Source organism: Nerophis ophidion, linkage group LG06 (assembly GCF_033978795.1).
Source record: "Nerophis ophidion isolate RoL-2023_Sa linkage group LG06, RoL_Noph_v1.0, whole genome shotgun sequence".
NCBI classification, from domain to species: Eukaryota; Metazoa; Chordata; class Actinopteri; order Syngnathiformes; family Syngnathidae; genus Nerophis; species Nerophis ophidion.
Window position 1 is genome coordinate 52760473 of NC_084616.1, and position 21162 is coordinate 52781634.

Sequence of the window (21162 nt, forward strand, 5' to 3'; positions counted from 1 at the left end):
ATTTTTTACATTCTTTGTTGCATTGTCTTGGTGTCTTTCTGTTGAAGCTGCTGCAATGTGCGGATGGAAGGTTTCATGTGGTGACTGACGCTCATGTTTCAATTTTTGTGCAATTGCTTGTTTCAGAAGCCGTGGATGATCTGGGGGCCTGTGGTAGCTATGGCTCTAACTGTTGTGGCTGCAGCTGCCCTCTTTAAGACCTGAGATCCGCACATGGCTCCACACTTGCACACTGACACCTGCACACACAGTGAATCCTTAGTTGTCATAAGATTTATCTACACTGAAACTGATAAGCCTGACACATGCTATTATCTCCAATGTCAATTACGAGAAGTCATACTTAACACTGTTTAAATATCTTCAGCTTTTATTTCAGATGACAGTTAATTAAATGAAGGTAAAGAATGTTCTCTGTGTTTACTTTTGGGGAACATTTTCTTTTTTTTTGACTGACTTGAGCTGTAGAGTGTCAATTAATGAATGTAAATGCTGTCTTCACACTAACTGTATTTATATATAATAACATTTTTGGCTGGCTTCTTTGACTTTTCCCTATCGGTAACATGTAGGTATGTTGTCAGTATTATAAATATTGTCAATAAAGTGATTTAATTGAGTTCTTGATGAGTGTCTTGAATAGATATGCATTACACTTTCTGTGTGGAGTTTGCATGTTCTCCCCGTGAATGCGTGGGTTCCCTCCGGGTACTCCGGCTTCCTCCCACTTCCAAAAACATGCACCTGGGGATAGGTTGATTGGCAACACTAAATTGGCCCTAGTGTGTGAATGTGAGTGTGAATGTTGTCTGTCTATTTGTGTTGGCCCTGCGATGAGGTGGCGACTTGTCCAGGGTGTACCCCGCCTTCCGCCCGATTGTAGCTGAGATAGGCGCCAGCGCCCCCCGCGACCCCTAAAAGGGAATAAGCGGTAGAAAATGGATGGATGGATACACTTTCCTGCCACAATGTTAGGCACAATCTAATCAGATCAAAGTATTGTGCAAAACTCAATGGGCAAATTCCACATTCCAGTTGTAGATTGGGTCTGGATTGATAAAGAGCTCTTTACATTTTACAAGTCCAGGAAACTGCACATTTTGCGTACTACTCTAACCCAGGTTCAGAAAGTTACATTAAACATTTACAAAATAGATTTGGCATACCTATCATGAAAAAAAACAAAAGCAATCTCAAGAACACAGGCCTCAAACTAAACGTTATTCTTAATTTAGGCAATTTCCTAGGGGCATATTTTTAGAAATGTTCTTAATGGTATTACACACCCCCTTTCCATTTGAGTTGGGAAATTGTGTTAGATGTAAATATAAACAGAATACAATGATTTGCAAATCATTTTCAACCCATATTCAGTTGAATATGATACAAACACAACATATTTGATGTCCAAACTCATAAACTTTTTTTTTTTTTTTGCCAATAATAATAACTTAGAATTTCATTGCTGCAACATGTACCAAATTAGTTGGGAAAGGGCAAGTTCACCACTGTATTACATCACCTTTTCTTTTAACAACACTCAATAAACGTTTGGGAACTGAGGAAACTAATTGTTGAAGCTTTGAAAGTGGAATTCTTTCCCATTCTTTTTTCATGTAGAGCTTCAGTCGTTCAACAGTCCGGAGTCTCCGCTGTCGTATTTTACGCTTCATAATGCGCCACACATTTCCAATTTGAGACAGGTCTGGACTTCAGGTGGGCCAGGAAAGTACCCGCACACTTTTTTTTACGAAACCACGCTGTTGTAACACGTGCTGAATGTGGCTTGGCATTGTCTTGCTGAAATAAGCAGGGGTGTCCATGAAAAGACGGCGCTTAGATGGCAGCATATGTTGTTCCAAAACCTGTATGTACCTTTCAGCATTAATGGTGCCTTCTCAGATGTGTAAGATACACATGCCTTGGGCACTAATGCACCCACATACCATCACAGATGCTGGCTTTTGAACTTTGTGTCGATTACAGTCTGGATGGTTCACTTCCCCTTTGGTCCGGATGACACGATGTCGAATATTTCCCCCAAAAATTTGAAATGTGGACTCGTCAGACCACAGAACACTTTTCCACTTTGCATTCGTCCATCTAAGATGATCTCGGGCCCAGAGAAGCTGGCGGCGTTTCTGAATGTTGTTGATAGATGGCTTTCGCTGTGCATAGTAGAGCTTTAACTTGCTTTTACAGATGTAGCGACGAACTGTATTTAGTGACAGTGGTTTTCTGAAGTGTTCCTGAGCCCATGTGGTGATATCCAATCCTTTAAAGATTGATGTTGGTTTTTGATACAGTGCCATCTGAGGGATCGAAGGTCACGGTCATTCAATGTTGGTTTCAGGCCATGCCACTTACGTGGAGTGATTTCTCCAGATTCTCTGAACCTTTTGATGATATTATGGACCGTAGATGTTGAAATCCCTAAATTTCTTGTAATTGCAGTTTGAGAAACGTTGTTCTCAAACTGTTTGACTATTTGCTCACGCAGTTGTGGACAAAGGGGTGTACCTCGCCCCATCCTTTCTTGTGACAGAATGCTTTGACCACCACTTCGAGCCTCGCATATTTAATGAACTAGCCGTTACGTCAGGTGAATACAACCTATTAACCAAAAATTTGTGGTATTGTTATTATAGCGCTTATGCCAAGGAACGACTTTTAGCGGTGCCGTGATTACAGAGAGTCTTGTCAGAAGGTTATCTGCGGGGGATTTCAACATAGACTCTCTTAAGGTGAAAAAGTATATGATGTCGGATGAGTTTATTGTTGTTGCAGTATGAGTCTGAATCCACTGTTTACCAAGCCAAGTAGAATAACATTGTCAGCAACATTAATAGACAATAGTTTTACTAACAATAAGAAACATCATTTACAGACTGGTCTGCTTCTGAATGACTTTAGTGACCATCTACCAGTGTTCTTGGTGTACTGTACAACCGTGACTGTTGACATCCATCCATCCATCCATGTTCTTCCGCTAATCCGAGGTCGGGTCCTTGGGGGCAGCAGTCTAAGCAGAGAAACCTAGACTTCCCTCTCTCCAACCACTTCGTCCAGCTCCTCCGGGGGTTCTCCGAGGCATTCCAAGGACAGCCGGGAGTCTTCCCAACGTGTTCTGGGTCTTCCCCGTGGCCTCCCACCGGTCGGACGTGGCCTAAACACCTCCCCAAGGAGGCGTCCGGGTGTCATCCTGACCAGATGCCTGTACCACCTCATCTGGCTCCTCTCGGTGTGGAGGAGCAGTGGCTTTACTTTGAGCTCTTCCCGGATGACAAAGCTATCCCCACAACGCACTAGCTGCGCTTAGAAATTCTGTCCATAAAAGTTATGAACAGAATCAGTGACAAAGGGAATCCCTGGCGAAGTCCAACCCTCACTGAAAACAGGTCCCACTTACTGCCGACAATGCAGTCCGAGCTCTGACACTGATCGCACAGGGAGCGGACCGCCACAATCAGACAGTCCGATACCCTATACTCTCTGAGCACTCCTCACTGGACTTCCCGACAGACACGGTCGAATGTCTTCTCCAAGGCCAGAAAGCATATGTAGATTAGTTGGGCAAACTCCCATGCATCGTCAAGAAACCTGTCGAGGGTATAAAGCTGGTCTACAGTTACACGACCAGGACGAAAACCACACTGCTCCTCCTGAATCTGAGGTTTGACTATCCCGCGTAGCCTCCTCTCCAGTACACCTGAATAACCTATCAGGGAAGGCTGAGGAGTGTGATCCCATTATAGTTGGAACACACCCTCCGGTTCCCCTTCTTAGAGACCGCAACCACCACCCCGGTCTGCCAATCCGGAGGTACCTCCCCTTATGTCCATGCAATGTTGCAGAGTCTTGTCAACCAAGACAGCCCCACAGCATCCATAGCCTTAAAGGCGAACATTATCACAATTTCAAAAGGGTTAAAAACAATAAAAATCAGTTCCCAGTGGCTTGTTGTATTTTTTGAAGTTTTTTTCTGAATTTTACCGGTCTCGGAATATCCCTAAATAAGGTTTTAAAGTGCCTTATTTTTGCTATCTTCGAAACCACTATCCATTTCCCTGTGACGTCACACAGTGCTGCCAATGTAAACAAACAATGGGAATACCACAGCAAGATATACTGACATTAGCCCGGATTCAGACTCGGATTTCAGCGACTTAAGCGATTCAACAGACTACGCATGTATTGAAACAGATGGTTGGAGTATGAAAGTATTGAAGAAGAAACTGATGCTATTGAGCGAATAGTTATTTGCGCTATTCATAGCCATAGCATGGCCGAATAGCTGCGTTTGCATCGCCGGTAAAATGTGCGGACCAAACGATCAGGACTTGCGCATCTTTTGACACTGGAGCAACATAAATCCGTCGATTGGTAAGTGTTTTTTTTCGCATTAAATGTGGGTGGAAAGAAACGTAATATAGTTGCAAATGCATCTACAGGTTATCCATACATCTCTGTGCCATGTCTGCTTTAGTACCGCCGGTAATTAGCAGGTTAGCATCGATTAGCGTAGCATGTTAGCATCGATTAGCGTAGCATTTTAGCATCGATTAGCTGGCAGTCAACATCAACAAAACTCACCTTTGTGATTTCGTTGACTATCGTTCTAAATGCATTTGCAGGTTATCCATACATCTCTGTGCCATGTCTGCTTTAGCACCGCCAGTAAATAGCATGTTAGCGTCGATTAGCGTAGCAGGTTAGCATCGATTAGCTGGCAGTCACGCCATGACCAAATATTTCTGATTAGCACATAAGTCAACAACATCAACAAAACTCACCTTTGTGATTTCATTGACTTTATCATTGCAAATGCATCTGCACGTTATCCATACATCTCTGTGCCATGTCTGCCTTAGCATCGCCGGTAAAATGTGGGGACACTCTGGCCCATTCAATGGGGGTCTGGCGGAAGACACTTTCGCATCTTCGGGCCAGTGGTGCAACTTAAATCCCTCCCTGTTAGTGTTGTTACACCCTCCGACAACACACCGACGAGGCATGATGTCTCCAAGGTTCCAAAAAATAGTCGAAAAAACGGAAAATAACAGAGCAGAGACCCAATGTTTACAATGTGTTGAAAATGAAAATGGCGGCTGTATTACCTCGGCGACGTCACATTCTGACGTCATCGCCTCCAGCGCGATAAACAGAAAGGCGTTTAATTCGCCAAAATTCACCCATTTAGAGTTTGGAAATCGGTTAAAAAAATATATGGTCTTTTTTCTGCACTATCAAGGTATATATTGACGCTTACATAGGTCTGGTGTTAATGTTCCCCTTTAAGAAACTCCGGGCGAATCTCGTCCCCCCAAGGCCCTTGCCACCGAGGAGCTTTTTAACTACCTAGGCAACCTCAGCCCCAGAAATAGGAGAGCCAACCACAGATTCCCCAGGCAAAGCTTCCTCACAGGAGGACGTGTAGGTGGGATTCAGGAACTCTCCAAAAAATTCACTCCTGAGGTGGCAGATGGTAGTCCAGAATCGCTTCAAAACTGCCCGGAAGTCGTTTTCTATGGCTTCCCCGAACTCCTCCCATGTCCGAGTTTTTGCCTCTACGACCACCGAAGCCGCACGCCGCTACCTGTCCACTGCCAAAAGGACATGACAAGACTCTTAATGCATTTACAAGTAAACTTTTAACACAAGTTTGGACGGTAGTTTAAAAATCTAATAATTATGATCAAGCTTATGAGACCTTTCTTAATGTAATTACAACACTGTACAATAAACACTGTACCCTGCAACAATACAAAGCAAAGTCTATCTACAAGGAGAGGCCTTAGATCCCTGAAGGATTATTGTCTGCATGCAGGAAGAAAAACAAATTAATAAGAATTGTATACAATTTGATATAACATGAAATACAGTTAAAGTACTAAAAAGTTAAAGTACCCATGATTGTCACACACACACTAGGTGTGGTGAAATTATTCTCTGCATTTGACCCAAATAACAATACAGTAACAATTTATTCAAATAATACATTTTAAGAATACAAGAATAGATTAGTATTATGAGTGCATGTAAAAAGGAATATTGAGACAAAATACGAGAAAAAAATAATGATATGAAAGGAAAATATTAAATAGTATGAGTAGAAACGGATAAACTGAAATAACTTATTCTGAATGTTTTTACAATAAAATTTGAAAAATATGAATGAAGTGGTGGATGGGTTTGATGATAGTTTTGTCAAACTGGCAGGGCAAATAATGGATCCACAAACATGAGATGGAGAATTTCAGGTTCAGGAAGAAATTAGCGGGTGCTCAATGTTTTAACGAGGTGTGGAGACAAGTGAGATAATAAAAAATATTAAGAAATGTAAAAAATAAATTTCTAAGGATTGTAATAATATTGATTAGAACTTGGTGAAAATAGTTATGGATAGCATCATTGTTTCACGAGTGCAGTTTTTCTTAACCATTGTTGGCCCGTGAACACCCCTTAGAGGTCTGCCAAAAAATATCAGTTTCTCAGCCTTGGTCTTTATGGGCCGCAGCAGTACTCCGTTCTAATACACTTTTCTACAGCCTGCGGCAGTAATGACAACATCAAACAAAGAGAAGAAACAATATAAAGTCATAGAGAAGTTTGTTAAACTCAAAAATGTTGACCAAAGTGGTGAAGATGTATTATCATTTGTACTTTAATTTTATTGACAATTTTTTTAAGAAACATATTTTTGTAATACTACAAACCCCGTTTCCATATGAGTTGGGAAATTGTGTTAGATGTAAATATAAATGGAATACGATGATTTGCAAATCCTTTTCAACCCATACTCAGTTGAATGCACTACAAAGACAATATGTTTGATGTTCAAACTCATTAAACTTTTTTTTTTTGCAAATAATAATTACCTTAGAATTTCATGGCTGCAACACGTGCCAAAGTAGTTGGGAAAGGGCATGTTCACCACTGTGTTACATCACCTTTTCTTTTAACAAAACTCAATAAACGTTTGGGAACTGAGGAAGCAATTTGTTGAAGCTTTAAAAGTGGAATTCTTTACCATTCTTGCATAATATACAGCTTAAGTTGTTCAACAGTCTGGGGTCTTGTTGTTGTATTTTACTCTTCATGATGCACCACACATTTTCGATGGGAGACATGTCTGGACTGCAGGCGGGCCAGGAAAGTACACGCACTCTTTTACTACGAAGCCATGCTGTTGTAACACGTGGCTTAGCATTGTTTTGCTGAAATAAGCAGGGGCGTCCATGATAACGTTGCTTGGATGACAACATATGTTGCTCCAAAACCTGTATGGACCATTCGGCATTAATGGTGCGTCCACAGATGTGTAAGTTACCAATGCCTTGGGCACTAATACACCCCCATACCATCACAGATGCTGGCTTTTGAACTTTGCGCCTATAACAATCCGAATGGTTATTTTCCTCTTTGTTCGGGAGGACACCACGTCCACAGTTTCCAAATATAATTTGAAATGTGGACTCGTCAGACCACAGAACACTGTTCCACTTTGCATCAGTCCATCTTAGATGAGCTCGGGCCCAGCCAAGCCAGCAGCGTTCCTTTGTGTTGTTGATAAATGGCTTTGCATAGTAGAGTTTTAACTTGCACTTACAGATGTAGCGACCAACTGTAGTTACTGACAGTGGTTTTATGAAGTGTTCCTGAGCCATGTGGTGATATCCTTTACACACTGATGTCGGTTTTTGATGCAGTACCGCCTTAGGGATCAAAGGTCCGAAATATCATGGCTTACGTGCAGTGATTTCTCCAGATTCTCTGAACCTTTTGATGATTTTACGGACCGTAGATGGTAAAATCCCTAAATTCCTTGCAATAGCTCATTGAGAAATGTTATTCTAAAACTGTTCGACAATTTGCTTACAAATTGGTGACCCTCACCCGAACCTTGTTTGTGAATGACTTAGCATTTCGTGGTAGCTGCTTTTATACCCAATAATAGCACCCACCTGTTCCCAATTAGCCTCCACACTAGTGGGATGTTCCAAATAAGTGTTTGATGAGAATTCCTCAACTTTATCAGTATTTATTTCCACCTTTCCCAACTTCTTTATCACGTGTTGCTGGCATCAAATTCTAAAGTTAATTATTATTTGCAAAAAAAAATGTTTATCAGTTTGAACATCAAATATATTGTCTTTGTAGCATATTCAAGTGAATATGGGTTGAAAATGATTTGCAAATCATTGTATTCCGTTTGTATTTACATCTAACACGATTTCCCAACTCATATGGAAACGGGGTTTGTATTTAGTTAGAATGTATTTATTTTAGCACTGCGTAATTGTCGCTCTCCTGACTGGCCACCTTATCGTGGTTGAGGAGTTTGAGTGTTCTACTGGGAGGAGTTATGTTGTCAGGGGGCTTCTATTCCTCCTGGTAGGGTCTTCCAAGACAAAAGTGAGGGACCAGACAAAGAGGACCGTGGTTTCCCCCATCACCAACCTCCCTCCAGAGCCATACCTGGAGGTAGGGCTAATTGGCGAGCACCAGATGGCCGAGGCTGTCCCCTTTAGGCCCGGCTGGGCACAATCCAAAGGAGCAACGTGGGTCATAGGAGTTGGCATAGAGGTATGGCGCAATGTGAACTGGGTGGCAGCTGAAGACATGGCCCTTGGGGTCGGATCCTCTTTTACAGAACCTAGCTCATGGGACGTGGAACATCACCTTGCTAGGGGGGAAACAGCCTGAGCTGGTGCGCTAAGTGGAGAAGTTCCGGCTGGTTTCAGTCGGACTCAGTGCTCTCGAGAGAGGCTGGACTCTCTTCCCCTCTGGCGTTGAAAGCAGTGAGAGGCAGGTGTGCCATTACTTGTTGCACTCATGGCTTAGAGCTTGTACGTTGGAGTTTAACCCAGTAGACGAGATAGGTAGGTAGGGGGACTGATCCTGACTGTTCTTTGTGCTTATGCATCAAAAAGCAATTTAGATTACCGTCCTTTTTGGATTTACTAGCGGGTTGTTCCCCAGATAATTCCCTTTTCCTGCTGGGGCACTTTAACACTTACATTAGCAACAACGAACAAAAACCTAGAGGCATGATTGGGAGAAACAACCGCCCAGATCTGAAACCTAGTGGTGTTTTGTTATTTGACGTTTGTGCTTGTCACAGAACACCATGTTCAGACATACTGTAAGGGTGTCCATATGTGCACTTGGAACAGGCCTACGCCGCAGTTCGATAATCGACTTTGTGGTTATGTAATCGGATTTGCGATTTCATGTTTTGGACACTAGAGTGAAAAGAGGGGCGGAGCTTTCCACTGATCACCACATTGTGGTGAGTCAGCTCCAATGGTGGGGAAGGATGCTGGTCAGACCTGGCAGGCCCAAATGCATTGTGAGGGTCTGCTAGGAACATCTAGCAGAGTTTCCCATCAGAGAGACTTTCAATTCCCACCTCCAAAAGATCTTCGAACATGTCACGAGTGATTCGCTGGACACTGAGTCTGATTTGACCATGTTCTGTATGTCTATTGTCAAAGCCGGAAAATGGAGCTGTGGCCGCAAGGCGGTTGGAGCCTGTCGTGGGAGTTATCCCAGGATCGATTGGTGGACACCAATGCCGTCAAGCTGAAGGAGGAGTCCTATCGGGTCCTTTTGGTTTGTGGAACTCCGGAAGCAGCGGACAGGTACCGACAGGCCAAAAGGAGTGCGACTTTGGCTGTTGCGAAGGCAAAAATTCAGACAAAGGAGACCATAGAAAACCACTTCCAGACTGCTTCGAAGGGATTCTGGACCACCATTCGTTGCCTCAAGAGGGAGAAGTAGTGCACACTGTTAACACTGTGTATGGTATATATGGTGTGCTGCTCACTTTGGCTCGGGATGTTGTAGATCAGTGTAGGGAATACATTGATGACCTCCTCAATCCCACCTACACATCTTCCTATGAGGAAGCAGTGCCTGGGGGATCTGTGGTGGACTCTCTTATTTCTTGGGTTGAGGTTGCCGAGGTAGTTAAAAAGATCCCCTGTGGCAGAGACCCAGGGGTGGATGACATCCGCCTGGATTTCCTTAATGCTCTGTATGCTGTGGGGCTGTCTTGGTTGACAAGATTCTGCAACATTGCGTGGACATCAGGGGCGGTGCCTCTGGATTGGCAGACCGGTGTGGTGGTTCCTCTCTTTAAGAAGGGGAACCGAAGGGTGTGTTCCAACTATCCTGGGATCACACTCCTCAGCCTTCCCGAATAGGGACAATATATTTAGGTGTACTGGAGAGGAGGTTTTGCCGGATAGTCAAACCTCAGATTCAGGGGAAGCAGTGTGGTTTTCGTCCTGTTGGAAAATGTTGGAGTGCCATCTCCGGGTTGAGGAAGAGATCTTTCCCCAAGTGGAGGAGTTCAAGTACCTCGGAGTCTTTTGGACAAGTGAGGGTAGAGTGGATCATGAGATCGACAGGTGGATTGGTGTTGCATCTGCTTTGATGCAAACCCTGTATCGATCCGTTGTGGTAAAGAAGGAGCTGAGCCAGAAGGCAAAGCTGTCAATATACCGGTTGATCTACATGCTTATCCTCACCTATAGTAATGAGTTTTGGGTAATGACCGAAAGGACAAGATCACTAGTGCAAACAGCTGAAATAAGTTTCCTCCGTCAGGGGGTGGGGTTCTCTCTTAGAGATAGGGTGAGAAGCTTTGTCATTCGGGTGGATGTCAAAGTAAAGCCGCTGCTCCTCCACATCGAGAGAAACCATATGAGGTGGGTTGAGTATCTGGTCAGGATGCCCCCCGAACGCTTCCTTGGAGAAGTATGGCTGGTAGGAGGCCACGGAAAAAACCCAGGACACTTTTGGGGGGACTATGTCTCCCAGCTAGCCTGGGAAGACCTGGGGTTCTCCCGGGAGGAGCTGAATGAAGTGACTGAAAAACGGAAGTCCGAGCTTCTCTGCTTAGGCTGGTGCCCCCACAACTCGACTCCGGATAAGTGGCAGAAAATGGATGAATTGACTGCGTAATTGTGCATTAATTTTATTTTAAATCAGTTTTCACGAGTCACTTCTTCTGCAGTATTATTAGTATTTATGTTATAATTAGCCTTATCTAACCCTTGATGTAGTGTGATTAACAAATATGGAAGCGGTAGAAAATGGATGGATGGATGGGTTTTACATCATTAGCCAATGTTTTGAACTTAAGTAGGTTCGGTACAATTATTGAATATGATTAAAATCAAGAGCACGATTATTAATTCAGTAATTCTGCAGTAGAAAAGTTTGGCCCCTGAGGTAAAAAAATTTTAAGTTTTTTCATCCATCCATCCATCCATCCATCATCTTCCGCTTATCCGAGGTCGGGTCGCGGGGGCAACAGCCTAAGCAGGGAAACCCAGACTTCCCTCTCCCCAGCCACTTCGTCTAGCTCTTCCCGGGGGATCCCGAGGCGTTCCCAGGCCAGCCGGGAGACATAGTCTTCCCAACGTGTCCTGGGTCTTCCCCGTGGCCTCCTACCGGTTGGACGTGCCCTAAACACCTCCCTAGGGAGGCGTTCGGGTGGCATCCTGACCAGATGCCCGAACCACCTCATCTGGCTCCTCTCGATGTGAAGGAGCAGCGGCTTTACTTTGAGTTCCTCCCGGATGGCAGAGCTTCTCACCCTATCTCTAAGGGAGAGCCCCGCCACACGGCGGAGGAAACTCATTTCGGCCGCTTGTACCCGTGATCTTATCCTTTCGGTCATGACCCAAAGCTCATGACCATAGTTGAGGATGGGAACGTAGATCGACCGGTAAATTGAGAGCTTTGCCTTCCGGCTCAGCTCCTTCTTCACCACAACGGACCGGTACAACGTCCGCATTACTGAAGACGCCGCACCGATCCGCCTGTCGATCTCCCGATCCACTCTTCCCTCACTCGTGAACAAGACTCCTAGGTACTTGAACTCCTCCACTTGGGGCATGGTCTCCTCCCCAACCCGGAGATGGCACTCCACCCTTTTCCGGGCGAGAACCATGGACTCGGACTTGGAGGTGCTGATTCTCATTCCGGTCGCTTCACACTCGGCTGCGAACCGATCCAGCGAGAGCTGAAGATCCCGGTCAGATGAAGCCATCAGGACCACATCATCTGCAAAAAGCAGAGACCTAATCCTGCGGTTACCAAACCGGAACCCCTCAACGCCTTGACTGCGCCTAGAAATTCTGTCCATAAAAGTTATGAACAGAATCGGTGACAAAGGACAGCCTTGGCGGAGTCCAACCCTCACTGGAAATGTGTTCGACTTACTGCCGGCAATGCGGACCAAGCTCTGGCACTGATCGTACAGGGAACGGACCGCCGCAATAAGACAGTCCGATACCCCATACTCTCTGAGCACTCCCCACAGGACTTCCCGAGGGACACGGTCGAATGCCTTCTCCAAGTCCACAAAGCACATGTAGACTGGTTGGGCAAACTCCCATGCACCCTCAAGAACCCTGCCGAGAGTATAGAGCTGGTCCACAGTTCCACGACCAGGACGAAAACCACACTGTTCCTCCTGAATCCGAGGTTCGACTATCCGACGTAGCCTCCTCTCCAGTACACCTGAATAAACCTTACCGGGAAGGCTGAGGAGTGTGATCCCACGATAGTTGGAACACACCCTCCGGTCCCCCTTCTTAAAGAGAGGAACCACCACCCCGGTCTGCCAATCCAGAGGTACCGCCCCCGATGTCCACGCGATGCTGCAAAGTCTTGTCAACCAAGACAGCCCCACAGCATCCAGAGCCTTAAGGAACTCCGGGCGGATCTCGTCCACCCCTGGGGCCTTGCCACCGAGGAGCTTTTTAACTACCTCAGCGACCTCAGCCCCAGAAATAGGTGAGTCCACCACAGATTCCCCAGGCACTGCTTCCTCATAGGAAGACGTGTTGGTGGGATTGAGGAGGTCTTCGAAGTATTCCTTCCACCTATCCACAACATCCGCAGTCGAGGTCAGCAGAACACCATCCGCACCATACACGGTGTTGATAGTGCACTGCTTCCCCTTCCTGAGGCGGCGGACGGTGGTCCAGAATCGCTTCGAAGCCGTCCGGAAGTCGTTTTCCATGGCTTCCCCGAACTCTTCCCATGTCCGAGTTTTTGCCTCCGCGACCGCTGAAGCTGCACACCGCTTGGCCTGTCGGTACCTGTCCACTGCCTCCGGAGTCCTATGAGCCAAAAGGACCCGATAGGACTCCTTCTTCAGCTTGACGGCATCCCTCACCGCTGGTGTCCACCAAGGGGTTTTAGGATTGCCGCCCCGACAGGCACCAACTACCTTGCGGCCACAGCTCCGATCTGCCGCCTCGACAATAGAGGTGCGGAACATGGTCCACTCGTACTCAATGTCCAGCACCTCCCTCGTGACATGTTCAAAGTTCTTCCGGAGGTGGGAATTGAAACTTTGTCTGACAGGAGACTCTGCCAGACGTTCCCAGCAGACCCTCACAATGCGTTTGGGCCTGCCAGGTCTGTCCGGCATCCTCCCCCACCATCGCAGCCAACTCACCACCAGGTGGTGATCGGTGGAAAGCTCCGCCCCTCTCTTCACCCGAGTGTCCAAAACATGAGGCCGCAAATCCGATGACACAACTACAAAGTCGATCATGGAACTGCGGCCTAGGGTGTCCTGGTGCCAAGTGCACATATGGACACCCTTATGTTTGAACATGGTGTTTGTTATCGACAAACTGTGACGAGCACAAAAGTCCAATAACAAAACACCACTCGGGTTCAGATCCGGGCGGCCATTCTTCCCAATCACGCCTCTCCAGGTTTCACTGTCGTTGCCAACGTGAGCGTTGAAGTCTCCCAGTAGGACAAGGGAATCACCCGGGGGAGCACTTTCCAGTACTCCCTCGAGCGTTCCCAAAAAGGGTGGGTACTCTGAACTGCTGTTTGGTGCATAAGCACAAACAACAGTCAGGACCCGTCCCCCCACCCGAAGGCGGAGGGAGGCTACCCTTTCGTACACCGGGTTGAACTCCAACGTACAGGCTTTGAGCCGGGGGGAAACAAGAATTGCCACCCCAGCCCGTCGCCTCTCACTGCCGGCAACGCCAGAGTGGAAGAGGGTCCAATCCCTCTCGAGAGAAGTGGTTCCAGAGCCCTTGCTGTGCGTCGAAGTGAGTCCGACTATATCCAGCCGGAATTTCTCGACTTCGCGCACTAGCTCAGGCTCTTTCCCCCCCAGTGACGTGACGTTCCACGTCCCAAGAGCTAGCTTCTGTAGCCGAGGATCGGACCGCCAAGTGCCCTGCCTTCGGCTGTCGCCCAGCTCACAATGCACCCGACCTCTATGGCCCCTGCTATGGGTGGTGAGCCCATTGGAGGGGTGACCCACGTTGCCTCTTCGGGCTGTGCCCGGCCGGGCCCCATGGGAACAGGCCCGACCACCAGGCGCTCGCCATCGTGCCCCAACTCCGGGCCTGGCTCCAGAGGGGGGCCCCGGTGACCCGCGTCCGGGCGAGGGAAATCTGGGTCCATGATGTTTCTTCTTCATAAAGGTCTTCGAGCTGCTCTTTGTCTGATCCCTCACCTAGAACCTGTTTGCCTTGGGAGACCCTACCAGGGGGCTTTATGCCCCCGGACAACATAGCTCCTAGGATCATTGGGACACGCAAACTCCTCTACCACGATAAGGTTGCAGCTCAGAGAGGAGTTTTTTCAATATTGTAAAATTTAAGACTGTACAAATGGTTTATAACGCAAAAAAAATATTACTGTTCTTAATAAAACAGGTAAGATGTTCTTTCCTTTTTGCAAAAAACATGCCAAGTACAGTATATGTATGACAAAATAAATTTTTTCACCTGAAAAAACATATATTTTCACAGAAAAATATCAACTTGGCATTAGACCTGAACCTAACCACCACCCAAGCTGTTCATAAGGCATCTTCTGTACTTTGACAATCGTGAGAAGCTATTTCTCAACCAAAGATTTATATTTATAAACCTCACATCTGAATGTGGTCTACATGACTCACACGTAACTCCTAAACATGTTTTTCCCACTCATTGAACATCAGTCCTCATTCAACTTGTTGGAATATCTTACAAGGCCAGTGTCTTCAAACGTGGGTTTGTGTTGTGGTAAGCAAAACACAGAATACATGTTTGCTTTCATTCAGTAAGCCCATGCTTTGAAAATGCATTATATCAGGATATCCTAAATATAAACATCCTGTATGAGCAGAGACGGACAAAACCCAAATCAAATCAAGCTATGAAAAGTGATGCGCAGGATGCAAACTGTAAGGCAGTAACTAATATTTATCTTATTAGTCGGACTGCATGGGTCCCCATGTACTTCATGAAGAACAAACATTTGGCTGGAGGTTGTGAGAAGTCTCAGGAACTCTTGAGTTAATGCAAAAGCTGTGGTGATCATCCGAAGCTGGGAAATGACAGGGCTATGTATTCAGTCAAGTTGTGCCCAGAAGGCGAGCCACACTTTGTTTTCAACTTAAGTTTGCTGAAGGGTAAGCTGAATTTTTCTCAACAGAAAGAGACATGCTTTGCAAAGTTTCAGATTTCACAACACTCTGTGGACTTTAGTTTTAATCGCTCACAATGTTGGCAAACTGGCTGCATTCAAACAATCCCTATCAAGCTGGAGACCATGTGACCAACTGAGAAATAAGTAGTTTGTGAGATACAGCCTCTATACACACCCGAATATTGGAAAAAAAACTATCCCTGGCCGAGTGTGTCTCTGTATCCATTTGTTCTGCTCCAATTTGTTCTGTATCTAGGTCATCAGTAGAGGTCCAGGGTTGCAGCAAAATACCAACTAAGCACGCCATCGGATGTTTGCAGTGCAATCCTTGGTTCTGCATAGTTTAAATGTTATAATTGTATTGTATGTATGTGTTTCACACTCACATACTGTCCATTTACTTATCATAGACAACTACATTTATGCTTTAATTGTCTTAATCCAACTGGATGTATTGAGAAATTCAAGTGAGTTCTATGTGTTAGGACAACATCCATCCATCCATCCATTTTTCTACCGCTTGTCCCTTTTGGGGTATGTTTTCTTTAAATACAGCCTTATGCAAGTGGCATCTTGTTAACTGTTACATAATTGTCTCTTTATGTCAATATATCTTGTTATTTGTACTGTTAGCTGCACATACATTTGGGGATTAAAGAAGTGCATGATGTTTGTTATCAAAGTTCCCCTTTAAAATAACTTATTGGGATGTTTTACTGCCTCAGATGTCACTCCTGAAGTCAGCACACTAGACACAGTCTCTCTCTCTCATGACACCCAGTGGCACAGTTAGTACTTGAAGTCTGAGCACACAGCGAGGATACAGTCCCTTCTTCAAATGCAGATGTTCAGCACGACTAACAATCTAATGTCATGCAAATGTTTTTGCTCCGGTATTGATGTGTTGTTTTTTATTTCACAATCGCGATCCTGTGCGGTCACTTTAAAAGAGTGACCGAATAATCTAGTGGCCCAGTTTCCCCTCTGTGATGACTATAAATCAATGAGTTTATCCAGACCCAGCATAATCTGATGGGACTAACTGGACTCCACAAGGTTGCTGCTTGTTTTTTTTATTATTATTATTTAAATGTATCATTAATATGAAAATCTTTTAAAATGCTTTCAGGGGAAAAAAAATAAGTATTAGCATGTTGTAAGGATAACTCAAAGAATTTAACCTGCATGTCTGCATACGACTGCCATCGGGGGTGAAAAAAATCAGTTGAATAATAAGTTATTTTTTATACTTGTTAATAGAAGAAATTATATGATAACAAGTATTGCTTCTTGAAACCTTTTTGTAAATATTTGTGTTTAAACTATGATTGTAAGAATATTCCGAATAGTTAGTTTAACCCTCCACAGATGTCTTGTCATTCTTGTAATACCTGACCTATATAAACACTTTGTTTTCCCAGGCAAGTTATGGCAGCAGAATTGGATGTTGTTAACCTGTTTATAATTGCTGGGGGAACATTGGCTCTTCCCATTTTGGCATTTGTTGCTTCATTCCTTCTGTGGCCCTCAGCGCTCATTAAAGTCTACTACTGGTAAGTTTGATACCTGCTTCATGTATTTGATGAGTTCTCTCAATGAAACTCGGCAGACAATGTTTTGACCGAACTTTGAATTGCATTGTTTTGTGAATGTTGGCGATGAGAAATTAACCAATTACAGTACGTTAGGACAAAATCAAGGGACAAGCGGTAGAAAATGGATGGATGGATGGAGGACAAGGTCAAGGTTGTTTTTTTTATTTATACAGTATGATTTTAAAGTGCTGCATAGATTAAAAACTAATAAACAAATAACAAAAAATCACTATAATAGAATAAAATAAAGAATGTGCTGATATATCTGCTCATGTGCAGGTACTGGAGAAGGACTCTCGGCCTTCAGGTCCACTATGCAGACTGTGGAAGCTATCGCTTCTGTTACTCCAGCAGAGGAAAGCCCGGGATGAGGCCATCCATTCTGATGCTGCATGGCTTTTCTGCTCACAAAGACACCTGGCTCACAGTTGTCAAGGTTAGGAGAAGTGTATCCCTTCATGTGTCATCGCTTGTTGCCTTTAGCAAGCCTTTATTCAACTCTATCTGTAAAATAACATTGCTCGTGTATGACATAGCTTTTAAAATACAATAACACATGTTAGTTTTCAGGAATGTTAAGTATTTAAAAAATTACTTAAATAGAAATTCCAAGAACATTCTTCTGATTTAATCATAATAGTTGTTAACTTTATGTTTTCTCTTAATTATTATTGTATTATTTTAGTTATTTTTACAGTAGTACATCTAGTGATTGATATTCATTAAATTGGCTTAGTAATGTTTATTGTGATTTTTGCTGGGGAAGCAAATGTGTTAAGCCTCATTCAAAAATGTAAAAACTGGGGCTGCAGCACTCGATTATTTTATTAATCTATCGATTAGTTTGTTCGATTAATCAAGTTATCAGACAAAACAAACTTTATAGCCTCAATGTGTATTTTAGGGGAACTAGTTTTTACAAACAATGACTTTTCTGCTTGCCATACCCTTCATTCTATTTTTCTAATGAATGCACATCTTCCATTCATCCGTTTTCTACCGCCTGTCCCGTTCGTGGTTGCAGGGGGTCGCTGGAGCCTATCTCAGCTGCAGTCGGGTGGAAGGCAGGGTACATCCTGGACAAGTCACTTTTAACTTGTAAAAAATTAAAGAATAAAACGTTTTTGCTGTTTGCTGTCACACAGATCACGATACCTATGCACCACCGCTGTCAGGTTCTATGGCAGCAGCTGTGCGGAAACTAGAGTATCTTCACACATTTAAGTTTCAGGCACTCCATGCAGTCCAGATTTATCAATTTTTAATCATTCCACTCAATGATTAATTGAAGCAATAGAATATAAACTAAATCTTTTTTCTAACATTATTTCTAGAAAAGCATTATTCATAACGTTCACGTTCAGGGGGTTTTCAAAGTGTGAAACTTAAAGGCTCTCCTCAAAGAATATAATACGGTTTATGTCCTCTCCTACTTCCTCAAAATAGATTTTCATTAGCAAATGTTGTGGTGTTTTGGTGGAAAAGGGGGTTTTCTTTGTCTCAAACAGCTGCACCTCTCATAAAGTGGTTCCAGTGCCTCATACTTTGAAGACCCCTATCCTTGTCTAAGTGTATTATTTGCCTGGTTCTGAATGAAAATAAGAAAACCTACTTGTCATTTAAATACACATTCATCCTTGTTCTGTTTGTTAGTATCTACCAAAACATCTGCACATTTTATGTGTGGACATGCCAGGCCATGAGGGCACAACACGCACCAACACAGAGGATTATTCCATTCTTGGGCAAGTCAGTAGGATTCATCAGGTACAAATTGATACAATCATGTGGTCATAAGCTGCTTCAGTGTTTGTACTCCAAAACTCTGTTTTGGTGCTTTCATCCTTCTCAGTTTGTGGAAACCCTTCGCTTGAATCGTAAACCTTTCCATGTGATTGGAACCTCCATGGGAGGCAATGTAGCTGGGGTCTACGCCGCTACCTATCCCTCCGAAATATGTAGCCTGACTCTCATTTGTCCAGACGGTCAGTACTTGTATGTGAGCATGTATTTATTTTCTGTACTACTAAATATGTTGGAAAATATCTTTCATACGTGCTATTATTTATTTAAATTTCACCCTAAAGGTATCAAACACCCATGCGAGACCAAATTCGACAATCATCTGCAAGACTTGGAACAGAGCAATTTCAGACTGAATATCCCGTTGATCCCAACTACACCTGATGAGATGGAGGACATGTTTAGACTGTGTTCCCATGTTCGCTTCAAAATCCCTCAACAGGTCAGGTTCAACTTTTCTTGTTGTTCAATATGTCATTTTATCTTATGCTGCTTGTCTCATGTTGTTTAGATTCTTCAAGGACTGGTGGATGTCCGAGAGCCCCACAATTATTTTTATGAGGAAGGTAAGTTTATTTAAATATCCTATTTAGGTGCCAAATATGGCCAGTGAATGATGACCTATAAAATCAGTTCAGATTTCACTAAATTTCACTAAGATTTAGAACTTGGTTGTAAAAATATCCTTCCGCATCTGTCCCTGGCACCCCTATCTCAGGCTGGCCGCTCTGGAAACACTCTGTGGAAACGCACCCCACCCACACTGCTTAGTGCCTCATCTGAGCTGCTGTGACTTAGATTACCATAGTTACTGTACTAGTATACCATGAAAGACTTTGTATAATTCAAGACTTACGGTTATTTGAAAACATCACTGCACATCATAATGCCGGCTACAGTTTCGATCTTAAAAAATGTAAAAAATTAATTTTGGGACTGTCCGGCGGGCCAGATTGAAAAGCTTAATGGGTCGCATGTGGCCCCGGCCTTAATTTGCCCAGATGTGCCCTATGGCAGTGGTTCTCAAATGGGGGTACGCGTACCCCTGGGGGTACTTGAAGGTATGCCAAGGTACAAGTGAGATTTTTTTTAAATATTCTAAAAATTGCAACTATTAAAAAATCCTTTATAAATATATTTATTGAATAATACTCCAACAAAATATGAATGTAAATTTATAAACTGGCAAAAAAACAGTGTTGACAGCTAGATTTTTTGTGGACATGTTCCATAAATATTAATGTTAAAGATTTCTTTTTTTGTGAAGAAATGATGATTACTTCTATGTGTAGAAATCTTTATTTATAATTGATTCACTTTATTTTTCAACAAGTGTTTAGTTATCTTTTTTCCAAATAGTTCAAGAAAGACCACTACAAATGAGCAATATTTTGCACTGTTATACTATTTAATAAATCAGAAACTGATGACACAGTGCTGTATTTTACTTCTTTATCTATTTTTTTCAACCAAAAATGCTTTGCTCTGATTAGGGGGTACTTGAATTAAAAAAATGTTTACAGGGGGTACATCACTGAAAAAAGGTTGAGAACCACTGCCCTATGGGATATGTAGTTTAGTTGCATATCCCTGTCCTACAATATGGTTAATCATGCAAGAGTAATTGTATTTGTTTTTCACAGTGTTCATGGAGATTGTGGATGAGAAATCCAGATATGCCTTACAGGAACACTTGCATCTCATCACTGCACCTTTACAGGTTATATGGGGCAAACAGGATCAGGTAAAAATGAAATGAATTTGTATCAGACCTACAATTTCAGTGTGTCATTTTATGATGATGAGTACAATAAACAATACAACACGGTGTGAATGTTTCCATTTTAGGTGGTGGACGTGTCTGGTGCCGCCGTCATTGCAGACATCTTGCCAGCATGCAGAGTGGACCTGCTGGAAAACTGCGGTCACTCTGTAGTGATGGAGAGGCCTTGTCGCACAGCCAAACTCATTCTGGAGTTTATTATACTGCAGCAAGATACAAGAGGCGGATACAAGAAATCATCCTGAAATGAAAATGTTCCGTATGTGTAATGCTTATTAACTGGTGTCACTCATGGACATATTGTATAGAGACTGCAGTGGTAAATATTAGCATTATTGGTGCAGCCTGAAGGTTAGCTCACCATTTATTGTAATTCCATATGGTCAAATTCCTGTGCCCCATTGTTTGCCCCATCATTCAAATGTGAGATTGTGCATTGTTGGGATATTTTTAGATAAATAAACCTTTTTTTTTTTTTTTAAGATTATAGAGCAGTGGTTCTTAACC

The 21162-nt window shown here is 43.6% G+C and overlaps 2 protein-coding genes across 4 annotated transcripts in view; both read left to right on the top strand.

Moving 5' to 3' along the window:
• The window catches only part of slmapb (sarcolemma associated protein b), a 37063-nt gene extending 36444 nt beyond the window's left edge, over positions 1 to 619 (top strand). For all 3 annotated transcript variants that reach the window (XM_061904188.1, XM_061904187.1, XM_061904189.1), the window contains one exon: positions 127 to 619. Coding sequence is in view for 1 of the 3 variants with exons in the window: in XM_061904189.1 (XP_061760173.1) it covers positions 127 to 204 (78 nt within the window). In the remaining 2 variants the exon portion in view is untranslated. The remainder of the gene's footprint in view (positions 1 to 126) is intronic.
• The window catches only part of abhd6b (abhydrolase domain containing 6, acylglycerol lipase b), a 57456-nt gene extending 36323 nt beyond the window's left edge, over positions 1 to 21133 (top strand). Inside the window, exons 3-10 of the mRNA XM_061904192.1 lie at positions 16896 to 17027; positions 17349 to 17505; positions 18723 to 18836; positions 18922 to 19054; positions 19157 to 19314; positions 19384 to 19438; positions 20516 to 20616; positions 20721 to 21133. Coding sequence (XP_061760176.1) covers positions 16903 to 17027; positions 17349 to 17505; positions 18723 to 18836; positions 18922 to 19054; positions 19157 to 19314; positions 19384 to 19438; positions 20516 to 20616; positions 20721 to 20900 — 1023 coding nt within the window. The 5' untranslated portion in view covers positions 16896 to 16902 and the 3' untranslated portion in view covers positions 20901 to 21133. The remainder of the gene's footprint in view (positions 1 to 16895; positions 17028 to 17348; positions 17506 to 18722; positions 18837 to 18921; positions 19055 to 19156; positions 19315 to 19383; positions 19439 to 20515; positions 20617 to 20720) is intronic.
• Positions 21134 to 21162: the final 29 nt, after the last annotated feature.